The following is a 27,657-nucleotide window of genomic DNA, read 5'->3' as shown; positions in this document are numbered from 1 at the left end:
ACCTTGAAGGTCGTGCCAGTCCTTACCTCCCTTTGCCTGTTTTTAGTCTTCCAGAAGACCCCGTGAGGAGCGTGATGTGTCCCAGTGTGAGAGCATCGCTTCTACTGTTTCTGCTCAGGAGGATGAAGACATAGAAGCTTCCAATGAAGAAGAAAATCCAGAAGACAGTGAAGGTACCTGGAGAGATCTGAAAGTATTAGGAGAGATTTTTGGTATTGTTGTTTCCAAAGCTCCAGCTTTATTTAATTGGCTTAAATCATTTGGGAATAAGTACATAAAGGAAATAATTGTGATTGCATTTCCACAGCATGAGGCCTTTCATCTCTCCCCTGGTCCATGGGAGATGATTAACAAGATTTTGACAATTGTGCAGGGATAATGTAAGGAAAATTCTCTTTGTAAAAATTCTTTGTCAAGTTGTTTCCAAGATAATAAAGAGTTGATGTCTATAATACCTTTTACTATCAACTTTTTTATTGCTAGATGATTTTGTCTATCAACAACATCCTTTAGCAAGTAGCAGTGCACTGTTAGTTCAGAAGAGATAGATACAAATTGGAAACGTCATGAGTGCAAGACTATTGCCTGATTCAAACTTCCTCCTCCCTCTAGTTCCCTGAATGCAGTAGCTACTTAATGTTTAATTGATTAAATTGATGTATCCTGGACTGCTCAGAGACTTAGGATTTGATGTGGCTTTGAGGAAGACAAGGAGATGAAAGTGGAGGGAGCATTCCCTTTTTACTTATTTGAAGGACTGGAATATGGCAGATGTCAGTTCTTCGTACAGTCCTGTCCCCGATGATCCAAGTAGCATCATTGGCCTCGTTTTCAGGGAGGCCAATTTCAGCCAAAGGAGGGATCTAAAAATTAATCTATTTCTCTTTCAAAGTGTTTCCTACCCAACTCCTAATTCCCATCCCTGGAAAAGTTTAAACTTTGTCTTGGCAAGCAGTTTTTAGTGGATATTCCTACTTTGAGTGGACTACTAGTCTGAAGAATTTTGAAGGTTCCTTCTGATTCTATCACTAAGTCCTCCCTCTCCTAGTCCTCCCTTAATCATTTTGGCAGTCCCGTGCCAATCATCATTGTCTGTCCATTCATTTGGGGCCTCAATAGATATTGTCTTGAAGTGTTAGTGTTAGATGTTTCATCTTGTCAGCCGATTATAGATATCTTATTTATGGGGCCCCTTTCTTAGATTTCTTTTATTTTTAAGAAGTCTTGGCACTATGCTTTCAGTCATAGAGGCTATTCAGTAGGTATATGATGACAGGTTGAGGCAATATTTGAATAGAATCATTGCACAGGCAATTGGGAAATATGAGATTAAAGTTGAGGTTAGATATTGGGACAAAAGATGTACATTTGAGAGGCATATATTAGTGTAGGGATGATAACAGTGGAGGTAAATAAGAATGAATGGAGTCTCTGAAGGTGTGGAGTTAGGGAAAGAAGAGAAGGCAGCTTAAAACCTAGTGCAGTACAGCCTGTGGCCTGGAGGAAATTCCCTCTTTGATTTACTTGAGTTGGACTGCTCCCTTCTGGTTCCCCTGATATTTCTCCCTAGAACCTAGCACTTCTCTCTCTGTTCTCTCTCTAATCATTAGAGTCGAATGTCTATCTTGGAGCCTCGTTTTCTTTCTAACATTTTCCATTAAGAAGCTCATCCATTCTCAAAGCTTCACTGTTATTTCACAAATGAGTTATTATTATAATAATATGAGTAGCAATTATTTATTAACTGCCTCTGTACTATTAGATGCTGGCACTTAATTCAAAGTAATTAGGATTTTTTTCCTACCCTTAAGGAGCTAGAGGAGTTCTAGCTAGAGGAATGAAAGATTCTCAGTGTTATACAATAAATCTCTAATATAGAGTGTGAAATAGACTGTAATCATATAACAAGATAGAACAGAGATTCTATTTTCTTATGATAACTAGAAACCAGAAAAGAGTATGTTGTATTGGCAAAAAAAAATTCTGTTCAATTTCCAAAATAGGGAGCCCCTTTCAACTTTAGGGTCCTGATTTTGTTTTGTCTCTTGCCATGCTCAGACAGGTTTATGAAGTGATCAAAATATTTCCCTGCTCAGAAATCTGCAGTGCTCCTTCCCTACAGAATAGTCTTAAGCCGACTGACTCTCCCCTTGGACTCCCCCACAGCAAACAAAATAAAACTATTTTCCTGCACCTCAGACTATCCTAGCTCTGAGCCTTTAAAGAAACAACAACAAAAAAAGCTCCTTACCTTCCATCTTAGAATCAATACCATGTATTGGTTCTAAGGCAGAAGAGTAGGAAGGGCTAGGCAATGGGAGGTATGTGACTTACCCAGGATCACACAGTTGGGAAGTGTCTGAGGCCAGATTTGAATCCAGGACCTCCAATCTCTAGGCCTGGCTCTCAATCCACTGAGCCACCCAGCTGCCCCCCCTGAGCCTTTTTCACTCTGTTGTATTTTCTCTGAATTCCCTTTTGTCTACTCCTTTTGTAGAAATGCTGCCCTTCAAGGCTCAAATTCCATCTTATCTAGCAAAGCTTTTTCACACTGGATCAGAAAAAAAATTTTTTTCCTTCATTTTTTCCCCTCTGTTTCAAATAGTACTACTTCTCAACATGTTTTATCACTGAGCATTGTGCCTGGTACACTTAATAAGTGTTCATTGAGTGAAGGAATGAATGTTTTTCCTTTGTGTTATAGTTATTTTTGGTTTCACTTTCTTGCTTATTCTAGTCTGTCTTGTTCATAGATGTAGCAACCTCCAGCACAGATCTTTTTACACATAGCACCTTGTAGGCTTTTCTTCTCTCAATAAAGCTGTGTGAAACTTGAATGGCTAGTCAGGCATGGTGTCAGGATTCTTCTTTGGAATAGAAATAGAGATCTTCCTTGTTTGGACATTGTTGTTCTCTCTTAGACTAAGGCTTATTAATATAGAAAAGCTTCATTTTAATTGGTCTTAATAGTTTTGTTCGCCAGCATGTAGTGAAAAGGTCTGAGGTTTTCCTTGTGCCACCAACTCTATGAGCTCTCCTTTTCTTGACAGTTCTCTTCCCCATACTGAGATCATAGATTCAGACAAAAAAAAATCCAAAATTATTACAATCAATAAAAGATATGGGCTCATTCATTGAAATACAAAAAGTTGCAGTCTTCTAAAATTTTTCTTCACTTCATGAAGTTTCATTTTTTTACATGTTTTTCTCTGATATAGACCAGTATTTAGAAAAGAGATCCTAGTGTTTTTTTAATGACTAATTTTAATAAAATGGAAGTTATTTTGATGACAATATTTTAATTAAATTTTTTTTTATTTTAATAACAAATTTCTATATAAGTTTTCCAAAGTTATATTATCCTTATTGTTTCCCTCCCTTCTTTGGCACTTAAAAAAAAAAAAACAAATCAAGTTTGAGGTTTCCAACTCCCAAGTTTACAATACAAGAGATTCTAGTTTGAGATAGATCAAAACCCATTAATTCCTTTTAAATTCTCAATTATAGGTTTTCAATGTTCTATTTATATTCCAGTAAAAATTTACATGTAAATTTTCCGAGATTACATGATTCATATTGTCTCCCTTCTTTCCTCTCTCCTCCTGTAGTTGACAAGCAATTCCACTGGGTTATTATACATGTATTATCCCTTAAAACCCATTTACATGTTGTTTATTTTTGTAATAGAGTAGTCTTTCGAAACTCAAACCACATATCCAAATAAAGAAGTGATAAATCATACTTTTTTTCATTTCTAATCCAGTAGTTCTTTGTCTAGATGTCAATAGCATTCTTTTCAGAAGTCCCTTCAAATTGTCCTGGATCATGGCTTTGCTATTAGTAGCAAAGTCTATTACATTTGATAGTCCCACAATGTTTCAGTTACTTTGTACAGTGTTCTCCTGGTTCTGCTTATTTTATTCCACATCAGTTCATGGAGATCTTTCCAATTCTTTTAGAAATCATCCATTTCATCATTCCTTATAGCACAATAGTAGTCCATCACCAACACATATCGGAAATGGTTCAGCCATTTCCCAATTGAGGGATATCCCCTCCTTTTGCAGTTTGTCTGTCAACTTTTGCAGTTCTGTCACCACAAAAAATATTTCTATAAATATGTTAGTACAAACAGGTTCATCCCCAATTTTTTTTCCCTCTCTCTTTGGGATATAGACCTAGTAGTGGTATCCCTGGGTCAAAGGGCAGATATTCTTTTAAAACCCTTTGAGCATAGTTCCAAATTACTTTCCAGAATGTTTAGATTAATTCACAACTCCATCAGCATTAATTACAGGTTTTCAAAATGATTTTTTTTTTTTGGAAAAAAATCTTGTAGGTAAAATTGTTGTTTAATTATAAAGTGCTAATTTAAGAGTTTCATTCCCCATGTCCCCTTTTCCAAATCTCTGCCAGTTAGCCTGGACACTTATTGATTCCTGAACACATGTACTCTGTGTTTCTTTCAGGTGCTGAAAATAGCTCTGACACAGAGAGTGCACCTTCTCCCTCCCCAGATGAAGGTACTAAGCCAGCTGAGGATCCAACTGAAAATGCCACTTCTGGGTTAGCAAGCGAGGTCCCAGGGGAACTGGAGTCCACTACAGGGGGACCCAGTGCATCTCCCACACCTGTCATTCCAAGTGCAAAGCCAGGGGCTGGACAGGAGGCTTTGGAAGCCCAGGTAAAAGAGGAAATCAATGAAGATCCCGAAGAGCCCATGGAAATTGACAGCGTGAGCCCCTCTGCTGAAGATCAGCAAACCAAAGCTGAGCCTGTTGATGTGGAGATGACAGTGCTAGATGGGCTTGAGGTGAAGACAGAGAATGATGCCAAAGAAGGGGACTTGCAACGATCCAAGGAAAAGATGCAGCCTGTAGAGTCAAGCTTTTCTGTAGCCCAGACTTCAAGTACCCTGAGGCCTGAGTCTAGGTCTGACAATGACTCCAGTGCTACTTGTAGTGCAGATGAAGATGTAGATGCAGAGCCTCCTGAGCGTCAGAGGTGAGTGACAGCTCCCCATTGGCCTTGGTGATTTTCTCTGGAGCTGGATGGTGGGCAAGGAACTGTAAGATAGAGAATAGTATAGAAATGGTTAGCAATAGGGTCAAGATTGCAAAAGGAGGAAATAAGACTGTACTGGGAGATATGTAAGGTAATAAACAAAGACCAGAGTATAAATGTATAGATTTAGGAGCAAGTGTGCAAAGGGAGAAAGTTTGCTAAAATACCTCAAGATAATTAAACTTCATACTTTAATAGTATTTAAAATGGTCATTATAAATCAAACTTGATTTAGCATGGAAGTTATCTTTAGGAATTCAAACATTCCCTTTTAAGTATTTGGCTTTTTAAAAATTCAATTTGAAAAATTATTCCAGTTTTGTTTTTCTTCTTTTTTTAAGGTAGAGTGGGGGGAAATGCAAAATAGGGAGGGACACAAGAGATATTCATTTAAAAAAAAATCATTCCTCATTTCCCTTAAAATGTGTGTTCACTTGTCCTTTAATATTATCATATGCCACCCTTAAGAGAATTTTTAGAACTTTTTAAGCATGCTGTATATGATATAGAGTTATATAATGTAACAGTGAAAATGTGGTTTGCCAAGACTGTGAATGTTAAAAACTTGTAATGCCAAAACTGTAAAGGGTTTCGGCCAAACTGTAAAGATAAATTTTAGTGTCTTGACTTAAAATCTAAAATTAAGTGGTCACCATGGGAAAATTCCCAAATATGAAAATACCCAAGTCAGCTGGGTTTTATAGAGATTTTAATTAATACAAATGAAGGAATTAAGGGAATGAGAGAGAGAGAGAGAGAGAGAGAGAGAGAATAGTAGAAAGGGCCTAGGCCAAATGGCCTAGGCCTGAGCCTAAGGGAGAGTGAGTCAGTCTTTATCACTCAAAGATCATCTTCAAGCAAGCTCCAAACCTCGGAACTCCAACTCCAACTAACTTCCAATCCAAAAACTTCCTTACCTGAACTGTCTTCTCCTTTTAAAGAAATTTTCTCTCATGTCACTTCCCCTAAATTTTCATGTCTACCAATCACAGTAGACATTTTCCCCAGGACTGCGCATTCTTAGTTCTCATCTTCTTTTGTTCTCACCTTCTCTGGTTAGATAAAATCCTCTGAGTACTGTAACAGTTAAAATTTAGGGGAGACTGAGGCAGGTAGAAATTAGTTTCTCTCTGCAAGGAGTATTATATTTTTTAATGGTTTATTAAGGATTAAGGATTAAAGAAAATACAGGATAAGGAAAAATGTGCCTAGGCTAGAGGCCTAGACAAGACCTCACCTACATTATGGAAAGAGCCACGTCTGCCCCAAAACGGAAGTCCAAAAGAGATATATATATATATATATATATATATATATATATATATATATATATATAGAGAGAGAGAGAGAGAGAGAGAGAGAGAGAGAGAGAGAGAGAGAGAGAGAGAGCTCAAAAGCCTTTGCAATCAGCTTAAGTACCTTCTCAATCTCGCCCACCTCAAAATTTCATGAGATTACAAAGCATTTTGGGGAAGTGGAGCAAGGACTTGTGGGGATTGAAGTCCAGAGTTCAAATCTCAATATAACAGTACTTCACACCTCTTTTGTTAAGCTTGCCTTTTGTAAGTTGCTTGACCTTTTAGGTACTAATTTAATCTTTATAGGTACTTAGTATCCTTTTTGTATTAGATCTAAAATTAGACCACCTAGCTTAAGGTTTTGGCTTCACTATAAGTATGAGTTAGGGACTTTTCATTGTTCAGTAAGGAGTTTGCAACTTTTTCTTCCCTTAAGGGACTGTCTGAGTAGGGTGGAGTAATTTTAAAAGTTCTTAATATATTCCTGACCAAGTACCTCCATTGTTAAAAATGGGGAATAGCTTAATCAAATCTTCTGAAGTAGAGTCTGAGCAGTTTTAAGATTCACAATAATGAAAAGAATTGTGGCAGAAAATATAGCTGTAACTCTTTAAAATATTCTTTGTGGTTGTATACACTGTTGCCCATGATTATTTCCTAATCATTTCTAGTTTCTCTAGCATTCTATAAATGGAAATTGTTTTAGTTATTTTTTTTCTAATCCCCACCAGCTGTGGCTGATAAGTCATTGGGTCTGTTCACAGCCATGACCCAGGTCAGTGACATCCCCAGGATTACTAAATCCAAATAACTGTGGGAATTCATTAGTATCTATATGCTGTGATGTTTCTCTTCCTTCATTACTATCCCAAGAAACATATTTTAATTAACTCCCAAGTAAATTGTAGAGATGAATATAAATATAAATTATTTCATATTCCATCTTGGAAATAGATGTATGCTTTTATTTAATATGAATAAATCTTGGGGGCAGCTGGGTAGTTCAGTGGATTAAGAATCAGGCCCAGAGACTGGAGATTTTGGATTCAAATCTGGCCTCAGATACTTCTTGGCTGTGTGAACCTGGGTAAGTCATTTAATCCCTACTGCTTAGCCCTTACCACTCTTCTGCCTTAGAACCAATACACAGTATTGATTCTAATGTGGAAGGTAAGTGTTTTATTTTTTTAAAGACTAGATCTTTACAAACTTTTCTTTCCTTTAATTTCTGACTCCAGGATGTTTCCTGTGGACTCCAAGCCTTCACTGTTAAACCCTACTGGATCTGTTTTAGTCTCTTCTCCTATAAAACCAGCTACAATGGATTTACAACAGCTTCATCATCGAGCTGCTGTCATACCACCAATGGTAAGTCCTTGGTGTTATCTAGCTTGTTTTGGAGGTAGGTTATGTTAAATTTCCATTTCTTTTTTGAAAGACTTTCATTCTAGTACCTGTTAGAAAGGAGAAATCATTCCAGAATGTTCCTTCCTTAATTCCCATAGGTTTTGTGTTCTTTTGTGGAGGAGGCATCAAGGGCTGTTGGAGGTGGACAGTGTCAAGGGTTCAGAGTGGCAGAAACTTTTAAGAGGTGGAAGAAGAAGAAGAAACACAATTTTATCACTTTGCACAACATTATTTCCCTCTTTCTCATTTTAGGTCTCCTGTGCCCCCTGTAATGTAGCTGTTGGTGCCCCTGTGAGTGGCTATGCTCTTTTTCAGAGGCACATCAAGGCCATGCATGAGTCAGCCCTCCTGGAGGAGCGGCAGAGGCAAGAACAGCTTGATCCAGATTGCCGGCGTTCTGTCAGTCCAAATGTTGAATGGGAAGGTAAGGTTTATTTATCAGGCCCATAGTATGTATTCCCCACCCTAGGAAAGGAAGTTAAACCACAGAAGAAGTCTAGAAGAAGCTTCCCCATCATTAAAAACCAATGGGTTACTATTCCATTTTGATAGGCAAAAAATATTCATTTAAATTAAACCTAAAAAATGGTTAGTATTTTCAATTCCTTAAATTGAAATTCAAAAAGTTATTTCTATTAAGGAATAGTTATATCTACTTTTTTAAATGATGTAATATTTTCACAGGGGTAAGTAAAATCCAGTTCTTAATTTGCATTCTTTGAATGTTTTGCCAAAATTATGCTCATAACCTCAATTTCTTCTAAATTAAGAAAGCAAATTAGGATTCAACATTCAATATCCAAAATAGAAATGATTTGTAATCTAGAATTTTACATTTGACTTAAGTTTGTATGTAACCTGAGAATCAATTTTCCTTTCCTATTTTTGAAAGAGGCGTCACCTCCAACAATTGTTCTTCATGGCTAAACAAAAGCCATCATATGATACTGCATCACGTCAGGAAATGAAGATATGAGATCTAGTTACCCATAGCTGTGGACACCCTCTGAGCATCACATGTTTTGATAGAATAGTAGGATATCTTGAACATAGCATTTCATCTTTATTGGGATGATTCACAAGTCTCTTGGAAGGATTTTACATATGTAAATAAGAATTCTCAAGCTTTGGAATGACAAACTTGTGAAAAACTATTTGATGCAAAATAGCATTTCCATTACTTGGCACCCTTACTCTCTCCTTCCTGTAAATAATAAAAATGAATATCTTGCCAACATTTGTTATAAGGTGCCAAAAGGCAATTATATTTTGGGGTTGTATGCATAGGTTTTCTGAAGCCTAGTTTTTCGTCATTTTAAAATGAGGAGGGGGAAACAAGCTAGGAAAAGAAGCTTGGATTCCCAGATCTACTTGCAGAATGAAAATATCCCCATCTTGTGGGATTTTCGGATATTGCCATTAGAGACTATTTTTGCCATTTCACTGCCACAGGCACATATATTGTCCTTGTTAAAAGAGCATTCCAGTGGGAGGAATTCCTGTTAATAAAGATTTTGTTGAACTATATTTTGTGATTTGGCAGACCTTGTTTCCTGCATAATAGATGTGATTAAGGAGTAAATAGGAAATTTGGTGTTCAAAAATATTACCTTTAAGTGTTTTAGGATACCTTGTGTAAGGTACAGTAGAAACAATGTAAATTTATCATCCAAAAAGGAAGCACATATTGGACACAAAATATTGGACTTTAGAATGAACTAGTTAAAATTTTTTTTCATGGGAATGAAACTTATTAGTTACAAAATAGGGGCTATCTGAATGAGGGAAGAGATCTGAGATGCCCAAGAGAAATTTGGGCCCCCACCATTTTCCACCTTTCAAATTGACTTTTGAGACTGGATCTGAATGATTTAAGTAAATCATAGAGAAATAAAAATTTGTAAATTTAAGAAATATAAATTCCAATTAAACTGATCATTAATCTTCAATACATGTGGGGCTGTTCTGGTTGATATTAGAATTTTCATGATATCACCATTATTTTGACGACAATCAGTGTGGTTTGGGCTCCCCACAGGCTTAAGCAGCTAACGCAAGTGAAACAGAAGTTTTTAAAGCACAATTCATTTATCCCTGACAGTTTCATCTAAAATACTCCCTCCCAAATCTATTGAATACAGCTTCTTTATTATTAAAAATTCACCTTTTAAGTTACAATGAAAACAAGCCATTTAGATGGAATATTGAAGGTACTTGTCATCACAAGTAATGATGTCACTTTATAATTAGGGAACCTAGGAGAATTCTGTTAAAATGACTCACTGTAGAAACCAGCATCAGCCAGTATTTCTCTCTCAAAGCATTTTGCATAGATTTTCATTTGATCCTAAGCAATGACTCTTGTGAGGAGGGAGGACAACACAGATGGCCTCACTGTCTTTTACATATGAAGAAAGTTCTGACCCCGGGCCAAGAGCCAGGGATAGGATTTGCAGATAGAAGACCTCTTAATCCACTATGCACACTTACTTTCTACTGAAGGATGTTGCTTCTTGTGCAAGTAATTTTATTTTAAAAAGTATAATTCTTTAGGTTCGGGGGAATCACTTTTCCATTTGCTTCTTGAAATTGCTTCCATACGTTTATTCACACAAACAGACAATCATAGTCCACACAATAAAGAAGCAGGAAGCATCAATGTCAAGGCAAAGTTTTAATATGATGTGAATATGTAATGGGTTTGATCTGAGTACTTAGTGTTGTGCTTTTTTCTCAATTATAATGTTAGACTTTTCCATATATGGGCTATTTCAGCATAGTAGCTCAAGAATGCAACCTAACTTAGAGGTTCTTTTAAAAACAGGTTTATTCTTATAAAATTTTAATAAGTTCATCTATCTACATATATGCCCCGTAGCCCAAAGCTCTTTCCTTCCCTTTCTTTCTTATTGCCATTAAATTAAAAAATTTAGATGTGAAGCCAGACACTTGTCTAAAATGAATTTGTTAGGAGTAAAGGAGCGACCTGCTTCAGATTGGTTTTTAGCACTCTGGACACATGCTGATTTTAAAAACTAAGAATATTATTTATTTCCATTTTAAAAACAAAACCACAAACGTTCCAACTCCTTGGCCTTTTCCATAATTAACTAAACTTTAAAATATTTAATTGGTCGTGTTCTGAAATTGGAGATGATAAAGTGGTTTTTTTAAAAAAAGTAAATTATAGTACAAATTCTCTGTAGTTGAGGTACATATTTCTCTTGAAGTTTATTTTTATTAGCATCCTCTCCCTTGTCCTTTTTAAAAAAAAAAATTCTTACCTTCCAAGTTAAAAAATGGTAAATCCTGGGTAATTGGATAACTTGCAAGTATATGAAGTCAGATTTGATCCTAAGAACTCCTATCTTCAGGCCTAGCTCTTTATCCACTGAGTCACCTAGTTGCCTCTCATTAGAAGTCTCTTAAAAATAAGCAATGAATTTTCTGAAACGTCTATATCATGATAGGTACTTGGGTAAGCTGACTAATTGAAACGGTAATAGCTGAATTTTGAATTTATACTGAATAACTATGCAGGTACTGGAAGGAAATCTTATTTGGCACAAAATCCATGCCAGCCTTCTGAACTTGAATTTCTGGCCTGTTACACCCTTTAAAACTTTTTTATTTGGTTACATTTAAATATTCTGGATCTTAATTGTTTTCAGCTTCTATTTTTAAAGCCAGGTGTTGATTTTGTTGGATTAGTTTAGTTTATCTCCTTCCAAAATAATCTAAAGTTAGACTTAATTTGAAATATATAAAAAGCTTGAAAAAAGCATGTTGTCAATGAGATAGTTGGAGCCTCTTGAGCCCTACAGATACCCCCACCTCAACCTACCCCATATAACCTCCCCCACCCCATTCCCCAGCAGGAACTCAGTGGCAGGATGCTGGCATTGGTGCCATGATCTTGAGTTCTTGATAGAAGAATTGATGCATTTGCAAATCTTGTTGGTGTGCTCAGGTTTCCTTTTCCTTATGAAGAAAAGATAGCATTTTTGTTTGGTTGTGAGACTTGCTTTTTAGATAACTTGGGAGAGTTTTGGTTTAGTTTTTCTTTTTCTGGTTTCTATCTTAGTGTGGATTTTTGTTGGGGGTGGGGTTTTTGGAGGCTTTTAGACTTTGCCACTGTGGTTCACTTGTTGTTAGAATAGCTGGACTGCCCCAACCCTACATAATGGGGCAAGGTCCTTAATATTTTAATTTAAGGTCCTCCCCTCATTTTGGTAACTTTAACTTCCTTAGGAAAATCAGTCGCCTTTCTGCCCCATGCTGAGGTCAAACGTGCCCTAGAACAGGAAGCGCAGATGCAAAACCCTGCAGCAAAGTCAGCCTCACTGCATAGGCTCTCTCCGAGAGAAGTCAGTAAAGCATCTCCACAGCCTGATAGGAGTGCCGCTCGCTCTAGTGTCCCACCAGGTAAATATTGCTTGTGTGCACAGTGGTTGACAGCAAGTTGCCTTCAGTTTTCAGACCATCCTACAGAAGAATTTCATTTATTGAGACAGGATGTGTTTTGCCCTTCTGGGATGACGTCTTTCCTCTCTTGGAGTCTTGTTGTGAGTGGATGTAGAATTGAGTTTGAAGTTCCCCTGGCTGTCTTCATGATGGTCACAAAGTTGACCTTTCCTTGAAGCATTTGCAAACTTGGTGAAATCCTAAGTTATTTCAGGAGGTTTTCCAGTGTCTTTGTGGGAGCGAAAGTCATTGCCTTTTCTCAGGATATAAAGAGGAGGTGAATCTAGTTGTGCCACATTTTCATCCTGGATCTTCCCAAGAAGCATCCTTCTACTGTGACCTTAGCTGTGAAGTCCATAGTAGCGATGGAGGCTGACTGGAGAGAAAGGGGACAAAGTTGGATTCTGTTGTTCAGGGTCTGTAAAGAATAGGAGATGCTTAATAAATGAAGAGAGTCTGGATCATGGTTTGGCCTCTGAGGCTAGACGTTGCCATTTGAGACAAAGGTAGTTGTGCTTTACAGAATCACAGGTCCCACCAGTTGCCTAGATTCTGAAGGGAAAATAGTAACTCAGCAGACAGAGATGCACATAGGAAAAGGGGAAAATCATCCAGTACTCCAGCTACTTAACATATTTCACTTTGGGATCATGCCTTATTTTGTTTAATACATTTTAACAGACTTAAAAGTATCGATAGTGTTATAAAGCTTTACTTTTCCTTTAAAAGTCCTCCAGCCTGCGCCACATCAAGTGATTACGAGTCTCCCTGATGCAGCACGGCTTCCAGCAACAAGACCCACCAGGCCACCTCCTCCACTCATTCCTTCTTCCAAAACCACTGTGACTGCAGAAAAACCATCTTTCATTATGGGAGGTTCAATCTCACAGGTAAAAGGCTTTTTGGTTAGCCTGGTTATCTTCTCTGTTGAACACTGCCCTTTTTAAAAAAAAAATTTTTTTAAATACTAGTTAATTATACCTAGTAAGTGGTCACCTCCCCAACCAAGGACCCTCCAGAAACACCTTCTAGAGAATGTTATGTATTGCATGCCACAAAGAGAACCAGAGTGTCAGGAATCTCTAGATTGTAACTACCATTTATTCATTTAATAAACTTTTATTCAGCACTTCCTTGTTACCTTCATCAAAGAGACTGGGAAAATGCAAAGTTTAAATCTGACACAGTCTCTTCCCTTAAAGAATATAGATCCCAGTGGAGGATTAAAATAATGTATTAAAGTAGAAAATATTATAATTTTTAAATGCATTGATATGAGGTTTTAGGGAAATCAAGAAAGGCTTCATGTAGGAGGAAGCTTTTCAGTGATGAGTAGGAATTCAGGGTCTGTGCTAAGTGCTTTGTAATTCTTTCCTTTGATTCTCACAGCAACTCTAGCAGGTTAGTACTGTTCCTACTCCCATTTTACAGATGAGGAAATGGAGGTGAACACAGTTAAGTAACTTACTTATGGTTACATAGCTAGTAAGCATTTGGGTCCAGATTTATATTCAAGTTTTCTTGACTTGGAGTTTGTCACTCTATCCAGTGCAATACCTAGCTGCCCTCCTTAGGTCATTGATGTGATGATGCAAGCTTTGGCAAGGATTATGGCAGTGGAAATAGAGAGGGGCAGGGTTTTGCATAAGACACATAGAGTTTTAGACTGAGGGGACTCTGTAAGAGAAGGGACACAAGAGCTGAAGAGGAGGAAAGAGTCCAATCTTAAACAAAAGCCTGCACAACACAAGGTAAGAGTGTATAGTTACACTTCTGCCTAAAGCAGTGAAAAGAGATGGCAGGATAAGTTTAGAGAAAAAATTATGTTCTGGAGCCTGGTGACTTGGAGGTGCCAGTGGGAAAACTACATGGAGATGTCCTGTTTCAGCTGTCTGAAGGAGAATAGTTTACATCGTCATTGAGACTTTTTCTCATGCATCGTGGTACAAATATTTTCAGTTATTCCAGCAGCTGACGTAATGCTGCTGATATATATTTTAAAGTGTGGACTTTGGACTAGATGACCTCTATGGGCACTTCTAGTTCTGTCTTTGCTTCAATAATTCCCAGTGTATCAACATAATTTGTTTATAGAAACATTCTTTTAGGACATGGCTACCAAGTCTGTTTTCACTTGTGGGTAATTACACTAATTTCAAAGAAGGATCATCTCTTTTTTTAAGCCCTAATAATGAGAGCTTCTCCCTCATAGATACTCAGAATTGTAGGGAACACAGCATCAAGAGCTTCCTTTTTAGAAATATGTCTTTTAACTAGAAGCCTGCAAGGTAGCACCAAGTCTTCATTTGGTCTTTGTACTTTCAGGGAACCCCAGGCACCTATTTAACCTCTCATTGCCAAGCTTCTTACACACCAGAGCCAGCAAAGCCTTCAGTTGGGTCAATATCTCTTGGATTGCCTCGACAACAGGAACCAACCAAGCCTGGTAAGCATCCCAGGGCACCTAGCTTTGACCCCCGGCAAAGAGTACCCCTGCCTTGCCCCTGGAGTCATGACCTCTCTCTCTTTTTTTTGTTTTTGTTTTTGTTTTGATCAGCTGGCTCCTTGCCCTATATCAAGCAGGAGGAATTCTCACCCCGAGGTCAGGCCTCCCAACCTGAGGGCTTGTTGGTCAGAGCCCAGCATGAAGGTGTTGTCCGAGGTAATACTTGTCAGGATGGGATGGGTGGAAAAATAGGATTCTTTCAGGAAGATGAGAGAAGTAACTCTGGGGAAGTAAATGAATGAGGGCAGTTCATGCCACTGTTGAACTTTCCATTTGGAAATATATAAATGATGGCATTCATTTCTGTAATTCTGATTTTGTTTTTAACTTGGCTACTCTGGACTCCTATATTCCTTCATTATACAGATATATACTGAAGAATTCTCCTAAAGTCATTGTTAAAAACCCATCATGTTATGCGCCCAAGTTCCCATCAATTTGGTAGTTCGAGGTTATCAATAATGAACAGTTTGACCCAAGAGGATATCATTTTGCCTTTGATTTCATTTTGACTCAGGTACGACAGCAGCAATCCAAGAAGGAAGTATCACTCGAGGAACCCCAGCTAGCAAAGTTTCTGTTGAAAGCATCCCCTCCCTCCGGGGCTCAATCACTCAGGTAATTTTGCCTATTTCTAAGTGTCTAAAAGCTCTGGATTGCATAGCTATCTTTGTTTCCAAATAGAATTATTATGACCAACTCTCATTCATTTAGCTTTACAAGAATGATGAGCTCAATCTGTCAACAGTTGCCTGATGGCAGAGACAATAGCATGCTTGTGAATATTTTCAATGCATCCTACTATCAACTAAAGTGTGGGGGCTTGTTTGAAATTATTTTCTGGGATGTTGCAAACCTGTTTGCAAAAGAGGGAAGGGGACTCAATTCAAGTTCAGTTCAGTCCCACAAATATTATCTCCCTCTTTTGTGAAATGCATGGTGCTAAGCACAGGGGATACAGTTTTTTTGAGGGGGTGGATACTGTATGTAAAAAGTTAGTAGCAAATAGAAAATAATTTTGATAGAGAGGGCTAATAACTAAGGCAATTAGGAAAGACTTCAGGAAAGGATAACAGTGTGCGTTGTATTTGGCAGGATGCTCAGAATTTGAGGTAGAGGTGAGAAGAGTATTTTAGACATGGGGTGGGGGGCCCTTGGAACCAGCATAGAGGGCAGAGGTGGAATGCTGTGTCCTTAGAATATCTTTCAGCCTATTTGGACTAGAACTGAATAGACATTAAGAGTATTAAGAGGAAATAAGAGGGCCAACTAAGTAGTACAGTGGATAGAGCACCAGGCCTGGATTCAGGACCTGCGTTCAAATTGTCCTCAGATATATATTAGGTGTGTGATCTTGGGCAAATCACTTAACTCCCACTGCTTAGCCCTTGGTGCGCTTTGGCCTTAGAATTGATATTATTACAAATGGTAAGGACTTATTTTTTTAAAAGAGGAAATAAAAGTGGAATATGGATAGAAACCAAATTGTGAAGGACTTTAAATATTAGAGTAAAAATAGACATTTTTTCCCTAGAAGTGATAGTCATTGAAGATTTTTGAAGCTTGGGGTTGCCATGGTCAGGGTCTGTTTTTTGAATGTCTTGTTCAGTAGCCTTGAGGGGAATGTATGATGAAAGTTGAGACTGGAGGGAGAAGCAAAGTTAGGAGCCTAATCCAGGGTCCAGGTGAGATGTGATAAGGACTGGAACAAGAGCAGAGGTTAGGATAGGATCAGAAGGGACCAATACATGTGAGTGATTGGACATATCTAGGAAATCTATGAGATTTGACTTCAGAATCAGTGGAGCTGAAGGAAGCGGGAAGAATCAATAATGCCTTTGTCACAGACTATGGTGGCAAGCAGGGCTATAGGCATTACCAATTATAGACAGAAATGCAAGTTTTACACAGCCTCTCTAGAAGTTTTCCACTATGGGACTGATTCTGGAGGTTTATATGTACATCTAGAGGGAGAATTAAAAAGTGTATAAAAAGTACATTTTTTTTTGCTTTTGTTGTTTAAATGAAGGAACACAAACTTGGTACTTTTTGGTAAAAGAGGTGGAGACTTGGCCCAGACATTCTATAGATATATCCTAAGCACCAGAATGCAGGCTGTTTTCTTACAAATTATGACTTGGTTGGCTGAATTAATTGCAAACTGCTTACTACAAATTCTTTACTTTTTTTAGTAATTTTTAGTCTAATTCCTTTATAAAATGTTAGTTTGATCTGAAGGTCTGAAATGAAAACTTCAAACCCAGTAGAGCAAAATTCTATTTGAGGAAATTTGAGAAGCAATGTACTCAGAGCCTGGCACTGCAGGGCTTTTAATCTGCCTGTGGATTTCTGTGTCCTTAGTTATTCTTAGCTAGAGAGTGGGTTTTTACATGATTTTCATTGTTAGGATTGAGAAAATAATGAACAAACTCCTAGCTCTCTCTCTCATCCTCACTTTCTAAATCCATTTTCATATATTCTTTGCCTCCCCTAAGATAAACAACAGCCAAGATAGGAAATGCCTATTTTCCTTTTTAGCTCTATCTTAGTGCTGACAATTACTGTTTAGAAGACAGTAACTAAAATTGAGACGGGCTCATGTGCTCATTTCCCACTGGCCTCCCTAATAGAGAGGAGTGGGATGGACAATGGTTCTGGCATTCAGGGAGACTGAGATTCACTCAGGCTGTGTGACTGTGGCCTTGTTACTCCCCCTCAGTAGTACCCCAGGCAATTTCCCAGAACTCTGGCTTACAAAATCTTCAACATGCTGAGTGGAAATTCAGAGGACCAGACTCCAAACATAAATGTCCACAATGGACATGTAATATGAACACCTGTTACAATTCATGTGTGTTTATGTGTTTACTCAAACATTAAAAGACATTTTTCTTATTAATCCAAGTAATCCAGAAACCTCCATAAACTTTTGGCATCATAAATGTATTAATTTATTTCACAAACATTCATTGAACCCTTGCCGTGTCCAAAGTATAGTGGGAAACCCACCCAAAAAAGATTATATTCCTTGTCTTCAAGGAGCTTTCTAGCTAACAGGTATGATGGTGGGATTGACTATTTCTTATTTTGTTTGAAATTTTGTTAAAAAGTTTATCATTCTAAACACAGATAATCTTTCTGAGGTCCAAAGGACTTTGGAATATAAGATAGATAGAACATCCCACTTTTAAAGCATATCCTTTCTCTGCTGTGTACAGTTGTTAGCCCCTTCAAACAATAGGATTGATGATTTCCCTGCTATTATCTAAAGGGATCAGGAAAAGACTGAGAACTGGGCCTTTTGAAGCTTCTGGCTTGGAGGACTCCAGGGTAAGGAAGCTCTCTTCCTTATTGCAGCCCAGCCCCTCTTCTGCACACAGATCTCAGGACTGGTGTCAGTTGCCCAGTTCATTTATACAAGATTTGACCACGGGTCCTCCTGTCTCCAGGGCCAATTCTTTGTCTATTGCACCACTCTGCCTCTTGTTCTCTATGAAATATCCAGTTAAAATGCATTTAGGTTTATTCTGTTGTATGTAGATTGAAACTCAGGTTATCCATTCATGACATAATTGCCTTTATTTTGGGTCAGGGTACTCCAGCTCTGTCCCAGTCTGGCATACAAACAGAAACAGTGGTGAAGGGAGCAATTGCTAGACTCTCCATGGAAGATAATAGCCCTGAGAAGAGCCGAGAGGAAGCCATCTCCAAAGGCCACGTGATTTATGAAGGGAAGAGTGGACACATCTTGTCATATGACAGTAAGTACCAAAGATGAACTGTGTAGACCCATGACAACAATAATCCCATCCCAGGATCTCAGTAGGACAAGAGTCCTCAAATCTTTCCTGAAGAAGAGTCCCTTCTTGGCATCCCTCAGAAATGGTCCTCTAGTCTTGGGGAAAGATTCCCCTGGGGGAGGCAGCCCCTTCCCCTTGTAGTTATTTTGTAACTTGTTGGAAGCTTCTGCATACTTCTCTGCAGGGTATTCCTAGTGGCTCTGGGTCTGCCCTCCCTAGTAAAGCAAAACAGACCTCATTTACTTCTTTTTATGTACATCAGCCTTTCTGCTCTGTAAAAGTTCTCATGTCTGCTTTGGAGCCATCTCTTTAGGACTTTAACCCTCTTTCCTTGCATGGATGCTCTTAGGGCATGACTTGGAGACCTTTCTGCATGTCTGTCCATCCATCTCTGGATTCTCCAGTTTTTCAGTGACCTTGTTATTGCATGGTGTGCAAAATAACATCAATAATCATACTGGCTGGCTAGCATTTACAGAGGTTTGAAGTTTCCAAAGTGCTTGATATATCTTCTTTGCTTTGCTTTTTGTTCACACCCAACCCGGTGTGGTAGGTGTTATTATTATCCTCATTCTGCAGATGAAGAAACAGGCTAAAGAAGTTAAATGATTTGCTCATAGTCACATAGCTAGCAAATGTCTTAAGGCAGTATTTAAATTCAGGTCATCCTAAGCTGCCTCCATTTAGACTTTAGGCTTGTGAGGCTGATTTTCCTTGACCTAAGCTTAAGACATGACTTTTATCCCTATTACATTCTATATTGTTAGATTTTGCTTGAAGCACTAGCCTGTCAGTATTTTGGGATCCTAACCCCATTATCCAAATGTTAGCTATTCTTTCCAGCTTTATAGTCACATACAGATTTGACAAGATGCCATCTTTACCTTTAAATCAACAGTCAAGGGCCAAGCACTGACTCTTGAACTACTCAAAACCTTCCCAGTTGAGATTGAACCATGCTTATTAGCCATGCTTCGTGTACTTGGCTTTTGCATTAATTCTCCATTACCTGCCCTTGCTTCTATCTTCTGTATATGTTATAGGAATGTCTGAGTCAGTGAATCCTCCAGACAACCACGTAGGCCTATTTTTAAAGAGCTTCTCCTTTGCCTTTTCATTAAAATAGTTTATTCTTTGGAATTTCTTTCTTGATGCTTTCCTGTCTCCCCTGAGCTAACTTTCTTTTTTGAAAAGGCTAACTATCTATTCCATCTCTCCCTCCTACCATGTCACATTCTCTTAATGTTCTACCTCTTTGACCACAGGTCTAGGTTCACCTCAGCTCCCTGTCTTCCCAGTCTTTTTCATTTCCCCCATTGAAATACTTTTGGTTTTATCTGGAAGACTTATTTAATGGTGTTGCCTTTTTAAAGAAAGGTTTATGTTTGATGGAGGCATGATTTCACCTGTTCTTGACCAGGAGGTGTTTTTAAAGTTTAACTTTAAATCACACTTACAAATGAACAAAAGCTTGTATTTTCTTAAAATTATTTGTAAATATCTCTTTTCTATAGAATAGCCAGACGCAGTATAAAGAGCAGTAAAATTGAAATTGGGATGCACCTATCCATATAATCTTGGAAAACCAGACATAATGTATCATCTTCCTCAGATATAAAGACAATCTTGAAATTTTTAAGCACCTCTAATAAAGCCCATGCATAGACAAACTTTTTTCATTTGACAAGCAGGATTTCTCTTGATTGTATTGTTTGCTTATATTTGGAAAAAAGTTTTAGGCCCTTCAGAACAGGCATGTTTTATGACCAGTCATTTCTTTATCTTCAGAATGCTTTTTATATGTGAAATTCTGCTCCTCTGATCTGTATTATACAGTTCATAGCTCTGTGTTCTCACAGAACCTTTAACTAATGGCCAAACATGTTTCTCTGTCCTGTAGATATTAAGAATGCTCGAGAGGGAACCAGGAGTCCAAGGGCTGCTCATGAAATCGGTTTAAAAAGAAGCTATGATTCCATGGAAGGAAACATAAAACAGGGGATGTCAGTGAGGGAATCTCCTGTGTCAGCCCCATTGGAAGGTGAGATCTACATGTCACTCTTATAATTCATTTAAGAGCTTGATGTCTGTGCCAAGCAATAAACTGCTGACACATACTAAAAGTGCAAGTGATTATAAAGAAGTCTTGGTAGGTAATTTCCTGGAAACATCACTCTTAAAAGCTGTTGTCCATAAGGCTGTCTCATTAAATCCATTTGAGGTCAGTTGTGAAATTCAATTCCAGAAAAACTTGGGCACTGATAATGTAGACAGGGCACTATGCAGAGTGCTGAACGTTGTACCAAGACAGAAAAAAAAGTTGCTCCTACTATCAAGGCCTTGAGGAAGTAGTGCCCTGGGGCCTTGAGGAGATCTGTGCATGGTAGAGAAGGGAGCAAAAGCATTGCCACACAAGAATAGGCAATAAATAGAAGGTTCCATCAAAGGGCCAACTCCTGGAGCCCTAGGTGACTGGAGTGTTGAGTGTAACCAACAATTGGAAGTAAGCTGGGATGCAGGATGTTTATGAGAGGGTCCAAAATCTTTCTGCCAGGCTATGGAGTCTTTTAAGGAGACATCGAAGGCTTTTGAGCAGAGTCATCAGCCTTGGTCCAGGAGGAAGCTTCCAGGCACCATCTTTTCAAGGTTCCAAGTTCCTTCTTGTTGTAGTGATAGAGCATGCAGTAGGTTCTGGGACGTGGTGGTTGGTGTCAGTGTCTCTGCCTCCCCTCTAGCAAAGCCTTTCTACCAAGTGCCTGCTGGTGATAAAGGGCTAAAGGTAGTGATGGGAAGCTGAGGGTATTCACATATTTCAAGGGATATATCCAAAAGATATCCAAAAGAGCTTTTTCTTTCCCAAAGTCTCCACCTGCTGCAAATAGAAAACTTGGACCAATAGAGACAGAAAGCAGGGGCAGAACTCTTTCCTCTCAGAAAAATGCTAGGGAGCAAAAGGAAGAGGTTTTTGTTCATGTGATCAAGAGGCACGATTCAGTCCTCTTCATTTACATTCTGGAAAACTGAGAACTATGGAAGCCAAGCCATTTACTCAGGATTTGAACTCTGCCTCACTGATAAGTATGATTTCCTCTTCAGTTGGATCTACAGCTCTGAGGATTATTTTGTAGTTGATAGTGTGGATGAGAGAGATACGAAATAAATTGCAAAGATGGGATGTTACAGTGAAATCTCATGCAAGAAGAACTTTGACTGCTGATGGGGGGTGGGATTAGAATCTCCAGCTAAGAAAAGCAGGTGAACAGTTGGGAATATATCTTACTCTTTTTGGTCTTCTGAACTGAGAGGGAAAGGAGCAAATCTCACTGATTTTATCTGGGTACAAATCCCTCATTGATCTGAAGAGACCCAGATTAACTGTCTTTCTTTATAAGTGGTAGATAGAGACTCTTTCCCTTTGATGGAAGGCAAAAGCCTATTCACCCCAAAGATTTCCTTCAAAAACTATATCTCTTGTCTCAGGAAAATACATCAATCTGACTACACAAAGATCTTAAGGTCTTCTGGGACTTAGGTCCCTAGACCTGAGTTTCAACCCCTTGAAGAAACTTTAGGGTGGAAAATAGATTAGGGACTTCCTGTTTCCCTCTTCCCTAACCAACCATTCGAAACCTATCAACTAATAAATAGATCTTATAATTTATAGAAGAATTAGACATCTTTTCTTCAATGTACTAAGGGGAACTGTAATAGAAGAGAATCATCTCTTCTATTACAGAACACAGATAACACTCATCCAAAGAAGAGAACAGAAACCAGAGATTGAAGGGGATTTCCTCTTACCTCTCAGTTCTGGACATAAATTAACTTAAATTTCTCTGGGACAGCTCTGCCTGTGAGGGAAGTGGTGATTCTCTTTATTTGTTTCCTCCCTCTCAGTTACCTGTCAAACTTTGGTTCCTGATCCCCTGCTAGTACAGTACTAGTAGTCTCTCGGTAACCGAGAATGACAATTGTCTTTGTGCGCTTTCATCTATGATAGATGAGTGTGCACAAAGACGCTTGTACGTGAAGGAGATTTAAGTGGAAAAGTCGATGCACAGAGACAGTCCCACTCTCTCGGTGTTGGAAACCTGGGTCCAGTGGCACAAAAAGTCGTTACACCTGGAGACTTCCTCAGCTGTAATGGATGGTCGTGTACAGTAGTCCCTCAAAATTGTAGTCAGGCAGCAACCATTTATTAAATACTCACTGTTTACCACATGCTATGCTAAAAATCCTGAGATTCTGTTGGGAACACCAACAGCTACATATATAACCAATGTAGAATGAACAGGTACAAAGTAGCCAAACACCCAAGGCTGTGTGGGAGGAAGACCATGAACTGTGGGGAGGCCAAAATCAAGGCACAGAAGGAAGAAGGAAGGGAGTACCTACCTTGTAGGAAGAACAGAGAGATGACCAGCTTGGCTGGATTGCAGATAATGTCCCACGAGGAAGGCACTTCAGCGTGAGCAGCGAAATCTGTTTTGTGTTGGAGACCCCAGAGAGCCCCGGGAGTTGGCTGAGTAGCTGAATGACACGGTCAGATCAACACGTAAGGAAAGTCACTTTGACAGCTGAGTGGAGGAGATAGCCTCAAGTAGGGAAGAGACTAGAGGCGATCAGTTAGGTGGTTGCAGTAAATCAGGCAAGAATTGATGAGGCCCTGAACTAATATGGTAGCTGTGTAATTAGAGAGGAGATGGCACAAGAGACATTGTGGAGGCAGGAATGGCAAGGTGTGGCAACTCCTTTGCTGGGTGGGGTAAAGAAGAATGCAGAGTTGAGAAAATCCCGAGTTCATAAACCTGTGAGCCTAGAAGGATATAAGTACTTTGGATAGCACTGGGGAAGCTTGAGGGAGGGGTAGTTCTGAGTGGAATGACAATGAGTTCAGTTTTGGACATGTTAGGTTTGAGATGCTTCCAGGACAGCCAACTTAAAATCTTCGTCAGTGAAGTGGTGCTGAGGTTTTGGGAAGAATGGGGGCCTTCTTTGAAACTGAATCATCTGCATATATATAGATGACTGTTAAAACCCATGGGAATTTCTCAGGTTCCTTATCAGGCAGAAGGAAAAAGGAACAGGGTCTATCAAAGACTGAACTTTGAGGAATCCCTGCACTCAAGAGGGCTTGATTTGCCTTTTATTTCCCCTTTTTGGGCAACCTTTGCATATTTCTTAGGTTATTTTTTCCACTCTCAATAAACTTGGGCGGTTGTTGTTTGTTTTGTCCTTGTTCTCATATTTCCTTTCCCTACCCTTTCAGGGTCTTAACTTCAAATATAACTTTCCTTTTTGCTCTTGACCTAAACTAGTTCTTAGCCTTAGCCATTTTATATTTAAGCATCTATTTAACTTTTGACATATAATGGGTCTGTATTGTGAACCCTCACATGTTACTGCTATTCATTCTAACATGAAAGACATTTTTAAAATGTTCATTGTATGAGATATAGTAAATATTTGTGAGTTCTCAGGTTTACTCATTATATTTGATTGTCTGCTTTTTGAAAGGGTTGATATGCCGTGCTCTGCCCAGGGGGAGCCCTCATTCTGATCTTAAAGAGAGAACAGTTTTGTCTGGTTCTATAATGCAAGGTAAATTAATCATTTTCTTAACTGTATATTTCTTTCCCTTTTGTTGACACAGATGGTTTATTTGACATTACGTGTATGAAGCCTGCCCTTTGGGGATTAGTTTACTGTTAGATTCTTATGAGATTTAAGTCTTAATTAAAATTTTTTTGGTAGATGTGACTTATTTGAAATTTTATAGGCTCTAGGATACCTAGGTAGTACAGTGGATAAAGTGCCATGAAGTCAGGAGAATCTGGGTTCAAATTTAATCTCAAATACTTCCTAGCTTTGTGGCCCTGGGCAAGTCACTTAACCCTGATTGCCTAGTCCTTGTCATACTTTTGTCTTAGAATTGATATTAACACAGAAGGTAAGGCATTTGAAAAGAAAGTAAGAAAGGGGGCAGCTGAGTAGTTCAGTGGATAGAGAGCCAGGCCCAGAGATGGGAGGTTCTGGGTTCAAATCTAGCGTCCAACACTTCCCAGCTGTGTGACCCTGGGCAAGTCACTTAACCCCCATTGCCTAGCCTTTACACCACTCTTCTGCCTTGGAACCAATACACAGTATTGATTCTAAGATAGAAGGTAAGAGTTAAAAAAAGAAGTAAGAAAGAAAATGTATAGGTGTGTATTCTTTTATATTTATAAATATTCTCAATAACTACTTTTTGGTAATAATTATACCTGTAACAATGCTTTAAAATGATGATCAACAACTTTTGATCTGGAAAAGCACCTTAAATATAATCTGATCCATCTTTCTCATTTGATGAGTGAACTAATGAAGTCTTGAAGAGTTCATGACTTTTCCATGATGACCCATATAGTTACTGATGGAGCTGGGACTAGAACTCAGATCTCTTGACTGCCAGTCAAATACTGTTTTCAGTCAATCCTCTTTCAGTTCTAAGGAATTGCATTCCTGACATGTGCAGGGTCATTAAGGTAGGAAGTATTGCTCTAATGGCGTTGGCTAAGCACTTGTTTAATTTTTTCTTTGGAAGGTACACCAAGAGCCACAACTGAAAGCTTTGAAGAAGGCCTTAAATATTCCAAGCAGATTAAAAGAGAGAGTCCTCCCATCCGAGCATTTGAAGGAGCTATAACAAAAGGAAAGCCCTATGATGGAGTCACCACCATCAAAGAAATGGGACGTTCAATTCATGAAATTCCAAGACAAGATCTTTTAAGTCAGGAAAGCCGAAAAACTCCAGAAGTCATCCAGAGCACCAGGCCCATCATTGAAGGTTCCATTTCTCAGGTAATAAAGGTATAGACGTTAGGCCTAAGCTTTGCATTTAGCAGTTCCGCTTGGAGAGAAGATGTCAGATTTGGTTCTGGAAGAGACCTTAGACATCATTTAGTCCTGCCCCAGCATTTTTAATGAAGGTTTTGCTACAGAAGCAATGGCCAGAGACAGGACCTGAACCTAGATTTTGTGACCTTAAATCCCGCATACTTTCAACCACACAATGCATTTTTGTTCCATGTTTCCATAAAAACCTCATAAATGAAGACCCAGTGCTTATAGAGCTTTATGACATTTTTTTGAAGGGGTTGGGGTTGGGACAAGAATATAAACACAGAAGCTATCATCAGAGTAAAAATTATTTTGTTTGGAGCTTGTAGTGTTTTTTATTCAGAACAAGGAGATTTAATCGGATGGTTCATGTCAAATACCTGAAACAGTAAAAACAGTTTTGTTTTGTTACTTAAATCTTTTTTGTACCCTGGGAAAAATATTTATGGTACTTGTTTTTCTCTTTTTAGGGTACACCTATAAAATATGAAAGTAGCTCTGGTCAATCTGCTATTAAACATAATGTCAAGTCCCTAATCACAGGCCCCAGTAAACTCCCTCGTGGATTATCTCAGTTGGAAATGGTTCCCGAGAACATCAAAGTGGTTGAACGTGGAAAATATGAAGATGTCAAAGCTGGAGAACCAATCCGTTCCCGGCATACATCAGTTGTTAGCTCAGGGCCCTCTGTTCTAAGGTCAACACTTCATGAACCTCCCAAAGCACAACTGAGTCCTGGGATTTATGACGACACCAGTGCAAGGAGAACACCTGTGAATTATCAGAGCACCATGTCCAGAGGTTCCCCCATGATGAACAGAACTTCTGAAGGTATGCATCTTTTGTAGCTTTGTCTCATTCTCCTCCTGGAACTTTATGCCTGTCACATTTCAGGGCTGTCCTTTTTCAAGTTAGAATCTAAATGATCATGAATCCAAAATGGATGTGAAAAAGAAACTCAGTTTCGATGTGTGTAACCACATTTCTCTCTTAGTCACCAGAAGGCAAACACATGTGAATTAGTACAATGTGAAATGAGTGCTAACAAACAGTCACCTTGTTGGCACAGTGTTAGAGTGGCCACCTAGATACGAAAGGAAGTAAGCAGGTATGGCTAAGGAGGCTTCTGAGAGAGCTGCCTTCCTAGTCCTCTGTGACCCGCAGCCCCCAACCCTGACCCATTGTTGCTTACTAGCTTGGCCAGGCCTTTTTTCCTTCCCCGAAATGAACTTAAAGTCCTTAAATATACACTCCTTATGGCACTAACCCCAAAGCCAAATGGGTGGGGTTCCATTTCTGTTCATACATTCCCTTGTAGTACTAATTTTATTTATATAAATGAGGAGAAAATATAGCATGAAATGTGACTTGCCCTATTTTCCCTGAGAATAGCACTGAGCCTCCCACCCACTAAAGCTGGCCTTCACTTTTCGGTTTGGTTTTAAAGGCAGCAAGACACATAGCACAGAGCCTGCTATATACCAGCCATGTAGCCATGTATTATGTGCAGAAGATATATAGAAAGACAAAAGACAGTCCTTATTCTCAAGGAGCTCCTGGTCTAATGGGGGAGTCAGCTTGCAAATAGTTATGTGACTCCAACTCTCAATTGTAGTCTATGTTGAAGATTAATAAGCAGTGAGCTTGAATGGGACAAATGTTGGTGTGGGATTAAGGAAGACAAAGGTGGAATTTTGTATTTAATATAAGGAGCTTTAGAAGATTTATCTAATTTTTTTGTTCACAAGAAAGTTTAAAGGGGGAAGAAAGTGAAAATAAGACTATGAGACTGTGTCAAACGACTGGAAGTAATAAGGTCATTAAGGTTAAGATTATGGCTTGCAGGGGGAAAGGAGGAGTCCAAACTGAGAAGTCAGAAAATTGTTTTCATTGAGGAAAGAAATGGTGATGAGGATAATATTATTAATGATGGGAGTTAGATGATTAAATGGAGGCTTAATGGGAAAGGATGATCTGCAGCATCATATTGCTGACCGTTTCATTTCAAAATCAGTCAGCCAATAAACATTAACGACCTGATGACATAGTAGACAGAGCACTGGGCATGGAATTAGGAAGACTCATCTTTTAGAGTTTAAAATCCTGACTTAGACATTTCCTAGCTGTGTGATCCTGAGCAAGTCACTTAATCCTGTTTGCCTCCATTTCCTTATCTGTAAAATGAGCTAGAGAAGGAAATTACAAGCCATTGCAGTATATTTTCAAAAACACCCCAAAT

General features: G+C 38.7%; 1 protein-coding gene across 21 annotated transcripts in view; it reads left to right on the top strand.

The window, feature by feature from the left end:
- NCOR1 (nuclear receptor corepressor 1) overlaps positions 1–27,657 on the top strand; it is a 179,951-nt gene that overhangs the window by 125,728 nt on the left and 26,566 nt on the right. For 14 of the 21 annotated variants that reach the window (XM_056819669.1, XM_056819665.1, XM_056819668.1 and 11 more), the window contains 14 exons: positions 47–173; positions 4,470–5,004; positions 7,601–7,730; positions 8,022–8,193; positions 12,021–12,194; positions 12,963–13,123; positions 14,559–14,679; positions 14,791–14,895; positions 15,257–15,357; positions 18,332–18,500; positions 20,440–20,580; positions 24,057–24,140; positions 25,123–25,379; positions 25,889–26,249. In XM_056819669.1, the coding sequence (XP_056675647.1) occupies positions 47–173; positions 4,470–5,004; positions 7,601–7,730; positions 8,022–8,193; positions 12,021–12,194; positions 12,963–13,123; positions 14,559–14,679; positions 14,791–14,895; positions 15,257–15,357; positions 18,332–18,500; positions 20,440–20,580; positions 24,057–24,140; positions 25,123–25,379; positions 25,889–26,249 (2,638 nt within the window). The remainder of the gene's footprint in view (positions 1–46; positions 174–4,469; positions 5,005–7,600; positions 7,731–8,021; positions 8,194–12,020; positions 12,195–12,962; positions 13,124–14,558; positions 14,680–14,790; positions 14,896–15,256; positions 15,358–18,331; positions 18,501–20,439; positions 20,581–24,056; positions 24,141–25,122; positions 25,380–25,888; positions 26,250–27,657) is intronic. The other 7 variants (XM_056819678.1, XM_056819677.1, XM_056819676.1 and 4 more) reach the window with 1 other exon arrangement.

This window comes from Monodelphis domestica, chromosome 2, assembly GCF_027887165.1.
Source record: "Monodelphis domestica isolate mMonDom1 chromosome 2, mMonDom1.pri, whole genome shotgun sequence".
NCBI classification, from domain to species: domain Eukaryota; kingdom Metazoa; phylum Chordata; class Mammalia; order Didelphimorphia; family Didelphidae; genus Monodelphis; species Monodelphis domestica.
Note: the sequence above shows the minus strand (reverse complement) of the source record. Positions and strands in the feature narration are given on the sequence as shown.